The sequence below is a fragment of the Pan paniscus genome, chromosome 7, assembly GCF_029289425.2.
Source record: "Pan paniscus chromosome 7, NHGRI_mPanPan1-v2.0_pri, whole genome shotgun sequence".
Classification (NCBI taxonomy): Eukaryota; Metazoa; Chordata; class Mammalia; order Primates; family Hominidae; genus Pan; species Pan paniscus.
Genome location: NC_073256.2, coordinates 156,043,824 through 156,057,500, shown reverse-complemented (window position 1 = coordinate 156,057,500; position 13,677 = coordinate 156,043,824). Strand labels below are relative to the sequence as shown.

General features: G+C 44.7%; 1 protein-coding gene across 1 annotated transcript in view; it reads left to right on the top strand.

The window, feature by feature from the left end:
- The window catches only part of COL22A1 (collagen type XXII alpha 1 chain), a 326,388-nt gene that overhangs the window by 233,421 nt on the left and 79,290 nt on the right, over positions 1–13,677 (top strand). Inside the window, exon 40 of the mRNA XM_008972890.2 lies at positions 4,560–4,637. Coding sequence (XP_008971138.2) covers positions 4,560–4,637 — 78 coding nt within the window. The remainder of the gene's footprint in view (positions 1–4,559; positions 4,638–13,677) is intronic.

Genomic DNA, 13,677 nt, shown 5'->3' with positions numbered 1-13,677 from the left:
CCCTGTGGGGTCTGCTTTAGACCTTATTATTAATTGTTATGATTATGCTTAGATCCTTATTATTAGATCACTCTGTGGGGTGGCAGCAGGAAGGCAGGGGTTTATCTCTGCTGGCATGCAGTTGTTGGAGGAAGCCTAGGGGAAGTGGGGAAGTGGGGGAGGCAGCATTAAAGAGCAGAGGCAGGCTGAGACCCCCCCGGGGGGAAGAGTGCAGGCATCCCTGACATGGGTCCAGTTGACCAATCAGTTTCAACTCTGTGAGTCTCAGAGCAAGTCATACTGCTCCTTTGGCCAAATGTTTCCTCCTACTTAAAATGTGAGATGTCTAAGCGCATGACCCATTCCAGTGTTGATATTGTGTAAATGTGTAAGTCAGAATGTGGCTTAGAAAGCTTTCCATAGTCAATTGGCATTGGGAAGACAAATTGGAATTTGAGGTCATCTTTCGTTGAAGAATGGGTTGCTCAGCCGGAGGAAGAAGGAAAGAAGCAGGGGAAGCTAGGGAGAGGTGGAGAGAGAGATCCTAGAGAGGGTGACATCCACAAGGCTTGCCCTGGTACTGTCCCAGGTGCTGATTGAAATTAAGGAAATTTCCTTAGGAAATCAAGGAAGGGAGTTATTTGAAGGTTTTCCTTGGCTGCCCCTTGGCCCCTTCTAATTCCTTATAACTGCAGGAAGACTCTTGAAGATGCCAGTATTTCTCTTGAGTGGCACTTGTTTCTAGCAGGATAAATAAGCTTTGGCTTCATACAGAACTGGGTTAGAATCCCAGCTCAGCTACCTACAAGACAGATAACTCGAAGGCAAGAGGCTCAAGTGGCTTTGTCTCTCTGAGCCTCAGTTCCTTTTCCGTATGAAGGAGTAAAGAGTGTTTAACCCCTACAGGGCTCCTCAGGAGATCTATGATCTTATGACACACAGCTGTTGCTCAATAAATATCATCCTCCGTCTACAACCCCCACACTTCCTTCCTCTCACATCTCTTCCTTGGACACTGTGCTACAGATTCTAGCTCATGTGCTCTGTTCTTTCTTAACCATTAGCCTTCTGGCTTTTCCTGTCAGAACATTAAGATATTTTTGCTTTTCTTGGGGCCATTTTCTAAAAGTTTCAGTTTATGAAATTGTAGGGTCATTTCTTTGGGGAATTTGTTAGCATCACAGTGGACCGTAAACAGACAAATGGAGCCAGACCTAGTGTAGCAGAAAGCAGTCAGTGACTCCACGCTTCCGGACTGGGCTGGGAGAGGCCTTTCTATCATGCTCCTTCCTCTGAAAAAGTTCATTTTGGTCAAAGGCAGAACTCAATGCCTGACACAGAATGATCGATGGAGGATTCTTTTGTTCCTGCATCCAGGAAATGGTTATTAGCTGCCACCTGTGCCAGACCCTAATCTGGACACTATGGATACAGAGATGCATAGATCCAGTACCTAAGAGAGGGGCTGAATTATTTTAGGTGCTTGGTAAACATTTGTTTGATGAAGAAATGAATGAAGATTTTCTACTTTCAGGCTGCTTGTGGAAAAGTCAGAGGGTCAGAAAACTGTGCACTGGGAGGGCAATGTGTTAAGGTCAGTGAAGATCTATGCAAGCATTTGCAAAAAGACAGAAGGACAAGACAGGCAGAGGCAGCTTTATAACAACACAATAATGGGACTGAGTCTTAGTTGATAGGTAGGCTTTGGAAGCTTAGAACATGGATGGAAGAAGATCCCAGACAAGGGGAAATAGCATGTATACAAAACAGAAGAGCAAACAAATACCATGGAAGCATACAAACTAGGTTGTTGACATGACTTAGCTTGCAATGGTCAGGGTTTGCCGATGTACATGGACCGTGGCCTTGGGACAGGAAAGGGACAGTTTCTGTTTCAAACTAAAACAGAAAATAAGATTAACAGGAAAATCTGCATTAAGATTTTTAAAGCAAAACCAAAGTGCAAAGAAATATAGATTTATCTGACATTTATATGTGTTTAGTTCACTTTCTATCTTCTACCTCTGCATATAAGGTAATAATAGAGGGAGGACTGTTTGAGTTTAGAAGTTCGAGACTAGCCTAGATAACATAATGAGACCCTATCCCTACAAAAAATGTCAAAAATTAGGCAGGTATGGTGGTTCACATCTGTAGTCCCAGCTATGGAGGGAGGCTGAGGCAGGAGGATTGCTTGAACTTGAGAGGTCAAAGCTGCAGTGAGCCATGATTACACCACTGTACTCCAGCCTGGGTGACAGAGCAAGACCTTGTCTCAAAAATAAATAATAAATAAGTGATAATAATGCAACCATAATATACAATGTATTTCTCAACCTTATATAGTTGTTTTTAAATGTCTTCATAAGATACATGAGGATTTGGTAGAACTTTTTTTTAATTGATGAGGACCCAGTGATGCAGAGAGGTTGTGGGACTTACCAAAGGTCACAGGATGAGGTTGATTTGGTCCTGAGACTGGACCTAGAATCACCTGACTACCAGCTTGATATCTTCCTACATGCCCCTCTCCATTGCTACAATGAACTGGTGACAGATAAATCACATGTCATGATGGTCATTCTTAGTTCATGACACTTGTTTCCATATTTGTCTTATTTTTTTTTTTTACTCCCTCTATTCCCCAACCTCCCCATAGAAACTAGTTAGATTTTCTAGGGATCCAAAGTATCTTGAACTTCCAAGAACCATTCATATCATATTATTCTAAAGAAACAGATTATACTAATTGAGAATTTACAGAAAATTTGAGGAGGGAACTGCTGGCAGAGATGAGGGCAGGGCAAGGGATGTTGCTGACTCCTAGGGACCCGGAAACAGCAGGTAGTGTGACTCAGAGGCCCAGAGGGACCAGGGGAAGAAATGATGTCAAGGAGACCTAGTGAGAGATTTAGGTCTTGGTTTGTGTCTTTCGTGAGAACTTCGCAAGGTCTGTTCCTTCATATCCCCATGAACATCCCTTCTCTTCTCAACTTAGCACTGAGTATTGACAATGGGCAGGACTTATGACTGAGTAATCTTCTGGGCTTGGAATCTAGAACATGGTTTGCAGTGAATGAATAAGCATTAGTTGAATGAATACATAGCTTATGTACTCATCCAGGCAACGGTTGTACTATAGGAAAGGCAAGTCATCTTAGAGCCATTAGTGAGATATTTTGTAATGCACAATAACCTAAACCTTAATAAAGCAACATATTACCTAGCAATATCGAGTTCTACCTTAATTAGCTGCAACATTATCTCATTGGCTCTTCATAACAAGCTTCTGAGGCTGTTTCCGTTTGTCATACGAGTTAACTCATTCCAGAGATGTTAAGTGGCTTGAGCAAGATCACCTGCCGTCTTGGCCTCAAGCTTGACTGTGGTTCAGCTGGCTGAATAAGCTCAGGATCACGGCCTCCTACACAAAACTGTTGGGGCCATGTGTGTTTTGGGCCAAATTCAATTTCGATTTTGGAAAGGTAGTAATATGCAAAATATACACATAATGACATTTATGGTAGTATCTGGGGCAACACCCCTAATCAAGCACATTAATCCTTAGGCGACAAAAATATGTAAATGTGCACACAAAATGGAATAACCAAAGACTGCAAATAGCACAAGTCAGGTTTTGCTGCCAACTGAGTTGAGATCAACACTTGTTTTTAAGGGCTGAGGATTTTGAAATTACGAATAAGGCGTGGCTCGGCCTCGGCCTTGTTCTCCAGGAAATGGCAAACAAAATTTCTTCCCTTTTTCAATTTCTCCCTCCTTTTTCCTTTTCCATCAAAGTCCAGCATGGCAGTACAACGAGAACAGAAGCAAACACAACTCCTAGCTCAGGTTCAGTGCTGTGCTGGGCTCTGTGCCAAGCACTCTCTCTGCATAATCTCATAGAGTGAGCACAACATCTGCAGACCTGGCAGCTCCTGTCCTGTTCCCCTTGTAGGTGAGGAAACTAGAGCATAGGAACTCATCGCTTTCCTAAGTTAACAGTTAATAGGTGTTGAAATCAGAACTTAAATCCAGGCCTCTGACACCCAAGTCCACACTGTTAACTATGCTTGAAGGCAAAGGTCTTATCTCGGTCCCCTTTAGGCTCCTCACTCCCACATCCAGAAGGATGGTGTGCAAAATGTAGGTACTTGGCAAATTATTGGTGCATTGACAATTTATGGGTGATTTGGGATCTAAATTGAAATGTGGGTGCATGCGCAAATCTGGGGTATAGTTAGGATGAGGGTCTGATGTGGTTTGAAGAAAGCATGGTAGATTTGGACAGTGCTCACATGGGGAGGGCCATAGTGTTATAATCACATTTAGAGCCATGGTCAAGGTTGGTCCGGGAGTGGTCGTCCTTGAAAGGTATATAATCTGAGTTGGTGGCTGTGGTCCCTGAATATTGGGCTGAGTGGGATGATGGGCTGCCTGGGTAGACTATAGCATGGCCCATGGAGGCCAGGTGGCAGGAGAAGCCTGCAGTCAGGATTCTAGAAGAAGCATGATTCATTTTGTACCCTAGCCCTCTCCTTCCTGGCACTGACCTCCTTGATCTTATTTTTCTCTCTTTCTAGGGGGATCGAGGAGCTCCTGGGATCCCTGGTTCTCCTGGCAGCCATGGTGACCCAGGCATTGGGGTTGCTGGCCCTCCTGTAAGTCTTTATTTATCCAGCTCTTACTTGCTTTCAGGACATACAGCCATTTCCTTTTGGACCTGCCTGCAGAAACTCCTTTCTTTCTTTCTTTCTTTCTTTCTTTCTTTCTTTCTTTCTTTCTTTCTTTCTTTCTTTCTTTCTTTCTTCCTTCCTTCCTTCCTTCCTTCCTTCCTTCCTTCCTTCCTTCCTTTCTTTCTTCCTTTCTTCCTTTCTTTCTTTCTTTCTTCTTTCTTCTTTCCTTTTTTTTTTTTTGAGATGGAGTCTCGCACTGTTGCCCAGGCTGGAGTGCAGTGGTGCAATCTCAGCTCACTGCAACCTCCGCCTCCCAGGTTCAAGTGATTCTCCTGCCTCAGCCTCCCGAGTAACTGAGATTACAGGTGCCTGCCACCACGCCTGGCTAATTTTTTGTATTTTTAGTAGAGATGGGGTTTCACTGTGTTGGCCAGGCTCGTCTTGAACTCCTGACCTTGTGATCCACCCGCCTCAACCTCCTAAAGTGCTGGGATTACAGACGTGAGCCACCGCTAGTTCTAATGAATAATTCACATCAGTCTACTAGGTGTTAGTTTACAAGCTCACTAGGGGTGATAGCTTTAAAAGTTGCTAAAACTTTGAGTTATAGGGATCTTAAGAATCAATGAAGTGTGTCCCCGTTCAGGTTGAGGATTGCTATCAATATCTTTGGCCTCCACCTGAATGCCTCTAGAAATAGAAGGCACACTTCTTTCAAAGCCAGTACATCTGGCTCTGCAGTTTAAAAATATATTTCCACAGATAATGGAAATTCAGTAGAATTTTGTTTTCATTGAGAATAACATTATGGTATCCTGTAGTTTCCACCCATTGCTTTTGATTCTCCCTTTTGTACCACAAAGAACACATATTTTCTTTCCTTCTTTACTGAATGATAGTTTTTGGGACATAAGACCAGTTTACAACCTTGAAGCCTATTCTTCTGTTTAGTCCGTTCTTTGATAAAGACATCATACCCTCTTAATGCACCTTAAAAGTGCATTTACTTTGTCCTTAAAAACCCTGTCTTGCTGTTGTTTAAAAGAAGCTCAAATACTCAGTCCTTTTCAAATGCCATTGCTAAGCCATGGAATACCTAAACTACCCATGTATTATTATTGTTGTTACTATTATCTTAACCCAAAAGCACAATCTAACTTTATCTTTATTAAATGCAACTGGAATATAAACTGGAGTAATACGTGGTCTAGTTGCTGTCTGGTATTGCATTCAATAAATGAAGGCCACGACCAAGAGTGATTAAGAGTAATATCATTCTTCATGCATGCCTCTCAAAGAATAAGAAGGAAAATCCAATTTATTACCCAAAATATTACTTGTGGAAGAAAATCCCCCTTTCCTTTTCTTCTGTGGTTCTCTTACATCCAGAGTAGTTCTTGGGCCTCTCACTCTCTCCCGGAAATTCTCCTTCATCCTCCCGTTTTGGAGCAGGCCTCCTGGCTTCCACACCAGAAATCACCCCCTCACTGTTATTTCTACCCACTCACAATGATGGGTTGTTTCACGGTGACAAGAAGACCAGGTAGCTCTGTGTCTTCTTAGATCTTCCAGAAAAGCATGGAAGGAGGCGTGTGGAATGCCCTTGGGAATGTCTAGTTTGGTTAAACTGTTTTCCTTAAAACACATTCTCAGGTAAAACTGCCCACTTCATGACATTCATTTTACCTTTGTTCTTTGGCTATTTTTGTTGAGTCTTTTTGTAACTGGAAGGAACACTGTAACAACAAGTGCAGCGAGAGAACACAATAGTTTATGCCTTCTTCTTTCTGAAATTCTCCTTTAATAGGGCCCCTTCTGCTGGAGTTAGGATGCTGCTTCATGTGGCACTCGCTCCTTAGCATAGAGAAAGGGTTGTAAGTGAAACTGCAGACCCGTAACCTGAATGAGGCACCCCCATCACTTACCAGGGTTCTACATGACCCTGTCTACTCCCTGCAGATTCACCTTATCAGCCCTTACAGAAAGCTGGCTGTGGAGGCAGACACAATTCACCCCACCTGCCACCGAAGAGCCAGCAAAAATCACCCATGAAATATGTTCCTGCCTAAGTAAGTCCACCTGAAAAGTAATTGGCTGGCTCTAGTCAAGAGGCTGTAAATCAACTGTTTAGTATCTTGGCTACCTCTTGGACTTATTAAAAGCTTCCGTGGTGGATAAAACCTTCTTGAATTTTCATAAATCCTATCTCTGGCCACAGCCCAGGCCAGTAATGGCCTGGGAATCTGTATGGAGTGTGCAAAGATATGCTGAGCTAAGCAAAGGTGTGTGGAGGAGGTGAAGAAGGGGTCAGCGTGGGGGTGGGTACATGTCAAGTTCACTGGGGATGCAGTTGCCTCTTTACAGGAACATTGCCATTTGCTGAGAAGTCCTGTGTCATATCTTGTGCTGGGCCTCAAAGCATCCACATCTACCTCCTCATTTGGTCCTGGGCAAGTTGGTTTTATCCTTTGGTTAAGGCTGGGATCCCATGTAGCCCCTAAGGAGGGGATTCAAGAGCAAGGAGTTTGTTTGGGAGGTGATCTTAGAAATCACTACTTAGGAAGTGACAAAGTGAGACAGACAAAGAAAGCAAGCCAAGGGGAGGGTATGTTACTGAGCAGAAGGCCACCGTGGGTACCTGGGACTCACCTGTACCACAGCCCCTGAGTGACTGCATGGCATTGTTGCAGAGTTGTTCTGCAAAGGGAGAGAAAGAGCTGGGGCGTTTCTGTACCATCTCCTGCCTGTATTTGGTTGGAGGCTGCTCCCTGGGGAGTCGACTCCCAGAAACTCTCAGCCTTCCCTGTGGTTGGGCCAAGCATTCACCTGTAGCTAAAGAAAGCCCTGGGCAGGTGCATGCCCAGGGAACGTGGCAGGAGGGAACTGACCTGTCCACTACATCACTGTTTTCCAGGTAGACAATGTGAGGTTCAGAAGGTGACGTGATGTGGCCAGTGCTACACAGCCAGCCCATGGCAGGGCCAGGATACAGACCCGCTTCCCACAGCCTCTGAAACCAGTCCTTTTCCCCCTGCAACACCTCGCTTTGTGGCTTCGGCAGGATGGGCAGGATTTATTCATTTCCATTAATCTTCTGTGAGATCCCTCAAAGAAGGCACATTAAGGATAGATCCGGCTGGGGCCGGGCATGGTGGCTCATGCCTGTAATCCCAGCACTTTGGGAGGCCGCGGCAGATGGGTCACCTGAGGTCAGGAGTTTGAAACCAGCCTGGCAACATGGTGAAACCCTGTCTCTACTAAAAATACCAAAGTTAGCCAGGTGTGGTGGCGCATGCCTGTAATCTCAGCTACTCAAGAGGCTGAGGCAGGAGAATTGCTTGAACCTGGGAGGTGGAGATTGCAGTGAGCTGAGATCCGCCACTGTACTCCAGCCTGGGCAGCAGAGCCAGACTCTGTCTAAAATAAATAAATAAATAAATAGATCAGCTGTAAGTAAGTTACTCTTTGCTTCCTTCCTCCTGTGGTGTCATGCTTCCATGCCTTTGGCATCCAGGGCAGCACTGGCTCCCTGGAAGGGAGCCAGGAGCTCTGTCTGCCAATCTCTGCACTGTCACCAGGCAGGGGGATGAATGAGGCCATTGTTTGGGGTTTTGGCTTGCTGCTTCAAGATATTAACAGACAAACAAAAATACCTTTAATCTTTAGGTTGCCTCTGATGTTCCCTTAGCAATGTTTAAGTTGCTTACAAAATGAGCCTCCTTAGGCCCTGGGACAGATTAAAGTCCAAATTAGTTTGACTGAAGGAGCTGGGGTTTGTGAAGATAAGGTCCCACATGTAACCCAGGACTTGCTCCTTCCTACTCGGGCCCTCAGTTTCCTGATGGATCAGGTGCCAGCAATTTCTGCAGCAGCATCAAGGAAATTGGGAGGAATACAACATGATAATACTGGTGATAATACCTGCTTCCCTGCCTTTGCCCCAGTGATGTCATAGCAATCCTGTTTGCCTGATGTCTTTCTCAGACTTTGCAGCCTGAAATGATGTCCCTTTTTGAGCCTCTCACTGTCCCTCCCTGGAATTAGTTGTACTGATGCCTTACATCAGTTGGTCCAGGCATTGAGGACGCACATACAAAAGGGACAGAATTCCCAGGCTCCCTGCCCTCCAGTGGGCCTTCTAGCCTAAGAGAGGCAGGAAGCATGGCCCCGTTATGTGCAAACAAATATCTCAAGTGCCCTAACAGAACAGTTTTTTTTTCATCCCCCCACCTTCCAAGGAATAATATATTAATAATAAAGATAACAGCCACTGAAATATTAGAGTAATGGCAACCACAGCCAACATAAACTGCCTACTTGCAGGGACAAGAGTGAGCAAAGGCCTCCATGTCTACCTCTCATTTATCTCACAGATAGTCTCTCATTTGTTTCTCCCAGAAACTCTAGCAGGTGGATTCCACTTTTCTTTTCATTTTACAAATGAGGAAACAGAGATGTGAAGCCACTTCCCTGAAGTCACCATTAGGACATGGTAGAGCTAGGACAGGAACCCCAGCATTCTAACTCCAAGCAAATGCCCTTAACCACTCTTCCAGCAGGGGTACCATACAGTTGGCCCCTGAATAATGTGACAGTTGGGGTGCTGACCCTGCACAGTTGAAAATTTGAGTATAACTTTTGACTATCCCAGTATTTAACTAATAGCCTACTGTAGACTGGAAGCCTTACTGATAATACAGTCAAGTAACACATGTTTTGTATGTTATATGTATTATATACTATATTCTTACAACAAAGCAGGCTAGAGAAAAAAGTTATGAAAAAAATCATAAGGAAGAGAAAATACATTTATAGTACTGTACAGTATTTATCAATACCGTAAGTTTGTGTTGTTTGCTTGTAAGAATAGTCCATTGGAAATGGCTGTAGCCACAGCTGCAGACCTCAGTGTAAGGTACACGTCAAGCCATTCAGCTTTTTCTTGTAATATTACGACTTTTCTCTGCTCCCTGGAAGAACCTCCAGCATCACTTGCAGTGCTTCATGTGGGTTTTCTGGTGTTATTCAGTGTTTACAGTATTGCAATAAACACGACAAAGAAAAAAATGCAAGATCTGCGAGAGAACACTTTCTACTTTGGTAACACAATTTACTGGAGAGACAGACTGCTCACGCAGAGATGATTAGAATCACGCAGCATTTAAGCAGATACTCACAACGCTTGAGCTCACCACAATCGCAACAGGAGGTGGCCATGAAATTATTGTAGTACTACGGTCTGGCTACCGTTAATTTTATGCAGTTATGACTTAATGCTGCATGTATGTTTCTTTACATTTCTCTCAACAGCCACGGTGCCATGTATGGTCTGTGTTTGTATGCACACATTTTAACAAATTGTAACTTTTTATTATAGATTTGTGTATATTTTATGATACTAAATGATACAGCAGACTAGTATCTCTCTATATTTTATGCATTCATGACATACCTTACTTTTTCTTAATTTTTCAGTATTTCTAGGCCACTGGGTCATTTGGCAGTTTTTAAAAATTGTTGAAAATCTCCAAAATATTTTCCACTGTATTTACTGAAAACAATCTGCATTGAGGTGGACCTACACAGTTCAAGCCCCTGTTGCTCAGGGGTCAACTGTGGTAACAAAAGTTCGTGTTCACTTTAGTCTTCACACTCACCAGTGGCTTTTTTTTTTTTTTTGAGACAAGGTCTCGCCCTGTCCCCCAAGCTGGAGTGCAGTGGCGTGATCATGGCTCACTGCAGCCTTAACTTCCTGGGCTCAAGTGATCCTCCTACCTCAGCCTCCTGAGTAGTTGGGACTACAGGTGCGAGCCACCATGCCTGACTAATTTTTGTGTTTTTTATAGAGATGAGGTTTTGACCTGTTGCCCAGACTGGTCTCAAACTCCTGAGCCCAAGCCATCCACTTGCCTTGGCATCCCAAAGTGTTGGAATTGCAAACGTGAGCCACCATGCCCAGCCTACCAGTGGCTTTTTATGTGCATGATTGCTCCTGCACGATTGACTTCCATGTCCAGCCTGTGTGGTTTTTTTTTCTTTAATTCATGTCTTATCTGCCTGCTTTAGTCCAGTTCCTTTGATCATAAGAACCAAAGCCACTCACGCTGTCCCAAGAATTAGGCTGGCTAGATTCCTTTAGGTGTGAGTACCCCCATCTTGTCTGGATGCTACTTGGGAACACTGGGCATTTGTCCATGGTTACCCCAGGCCCCAGCTCCCGGCCTTGCCCCCATGGCCGATGCTCAAGGAATGTGCAGGGCTTGATTCACTGAGATCCACTCTTGCCCTGCCCAGTGCACAGAGCTGCGTCCTGTGGGTAGTGAAGGAGGAGGCTGAGGAAGGTGTAAAGCCACACACCACCTCCCAGACTCCAGGGCTCCTGTATTGCTTCATGTATAACCAGGAGCTGAGCCATGTATAACCAGGAGTTGGTTTTTATATAAAGTCTCAGAATGGCCAGGTGCAGTGGCTCAACCTGTAATCCTAGCACTTTGGGAGGCCGAGGCAGGTGAATTGCCTGAGGTCAGGGGTTCAAGACCAGCCCGGCTAACATGGTGAAACCCCATCTCTACTAAAAATACAAAAATTAGCTGGGTGTGGTGGTGGGTGCCTGTAATCCCAGCTACTCGGGAGGCTGAGGCAGGAGAATCGCTTGAACCTGGGAGGTGGAGGTTGCAATGAGCCAAGATCGTGCCACTGCACTCCAGCCTGGGCGACAGAGCGAGACTCCGTCTCGGGAAAAAAAAAAAAAAAAAAAAAAAAGTCTTAGGAGTTTCTTCTGTTGATGGAGATAGAAAATAGTTTTTAAATAAGTTTCTAGCCACTTCTGATTGGAAACTCTCCTTTCTAAATGAAACCATTTTATTGTTCTCAGTAATAATTCCTAAGGTACACTTAACATGCTGGGCACTTGGCTTGACATGCCACTGCCTTCCCTGGTCTTCCCGGCAGTCCAGTAAGGTGTAACTATTATTGTCTCCAGGTTTCAGATGAGGAGACTCAGGCTCAGAGAGGTTTAGGCAGCTGGCCTTGGTCACTCTGCTAGTGAGAGACAAAGTAGGCATTTGAACCTGCGTTGATCTTGCCCTGAAGTCTGCACTCTTTGTTTCTAAGCGAGAAGACAGCCTCTGCTGTCCCTGTGGCTCCAGGAGCCTCCTTCGTGGCATGGTGGGAGGAGCTGGGCTGTCCTGGGCTGTTTCTGGTTCTGCACAGTTAAAGCCAGCACAAGAAAGGCTTCTTGGTACTGGACATGGGAAAGGCCAGACACTGCTCTGACCGGCCTCCAGGACCCTCATCTCTGCTTCCTTAGCAGACCCCACGGCCGTGGCCGCGCCCTCTTCGGCACTCCCTGCTCTCCATTTCCACACTTCCTGCTCAGCTTCACTCTGCCCCTGCATCACTCGTGGGTTTTCCCGCTGGTCTTCCCAGGTGCCTGGCCTCTGGCCTCTGGTCTGTTCCCTCTGACCCCTTCGCCACTCCGCAGCCACAGCTGTCCTCCTAAAGCCTGGATCTGAGCCCACCTCTTGCCTGGTGGGTGGCTTCAGAGGCCTCTCCAGCAAGGTGCTCAGGCCCTTCTCCTTCAGACTCCAGCTTCCTTGGGGCATTCCTGGAGGCACCCCTGCTGCTCTCTGAGCACAGAGTCTGACTTCTCTTCTTTGCGTAGTGCTCTCCTCTGCCAGAGACATCTCTGCCTCATCCTCTTCTCTACCTGTGAAGCCCCCGACCCCACTAAACCTCTTTTCGCCTATCCCCCTCTGGGTGAAGATTCCTCAAACTCTCTCGGGCTGATGCCAGTAGCTCTAGGCATCCCGTAACCCTGACTCACTGAACCTGATCAATCATTACAACAGAGATTTTCCTCTCACCTGGAGTGCTTCACATAAGCGGGCTCCATGCCGTGCAGCCACTTGGCCACCCACCCCAGCACACAGCACTAGGCCTGCGCACACGTGAGGCACTCAGATCAAAGATTACGGAGAATAAAAGTTCACTTTATGTTCAGATCTGTGCCTATGGTAGGAGGAACAAAGAGGTGATCAATTCTGAGAGAAGGGAAGCTGGTTTTTAGAACAGCCTGATAGCAGAGAAAGAAGAGAATGTGTTTCACATATCTAAAGCCATATGCGGCTTTCAGTTTTATAAAACTTTACTATAGTTGTCAGAAAACACCAACAGCATGGCTGTGCATGTGTATCAGATGTAAGTGTATTCATATGTGTGATATATATGTGCATGTATGTGTGTGTGTGTGTATATATAAATTTTTATTATGGAGAAATTCAAATATACTAAAAGTAGGTAGAATAGTAAAATAAACACCCATATAGCCACAACTAGTGCCAGGATCCCACAGCCAATGACCATGGTTTTCCTCTTATCCGCTACCTTCCATTATTTTGAAGCAAATTCCAGACACATTTTGTCTGTAGACATTTCAGTATATGTTTCTAAAAGATAAGAATTTTAAAAAACAGAACCACAATCTTATAATATACCCCTTAAAAATCCATAACACCATCAAATATCTAGTCAGTGTTAAAATTTCTAATTATTTCATACATGTCACGCTTCTGTGTTTTTTGTTTGTTTCTTTAAGATCCAAATAAACATATAGCGATTGGTTGGATGTTTCAATTTTTTTTTTTTTAGTCTGATAGAATTTTCCACCGTCTGGCATTTGTTAATGTAATAGCTCAATGTGTTCCTCTGTCTCTGTGGTTCAGCTAAGTTGGTACTCAGACCTAGAGGCTTGATCTGATTCTGGCTTGATGTGGTTGGCAAGACTTCACAGGTGGGGTGTTCATCCAGCAGGAGGCACATGATGTCTGGTGGAGCCTCTTTGTGATGCATTCACCCTGTGATGTCTAATGCTCGCACCAATTAGTACATCAAGGGTTGCAGACTGGCGCTGTTCTAGTTCTATTCATTCTTTCTTCATTAGCTGGAATAGTTCTATACAGAGAAAAGTTCCCTAAAGTACCCTTTGGAAACCTAGTGGTACAAGACATGTGGAAGGCAGAATATA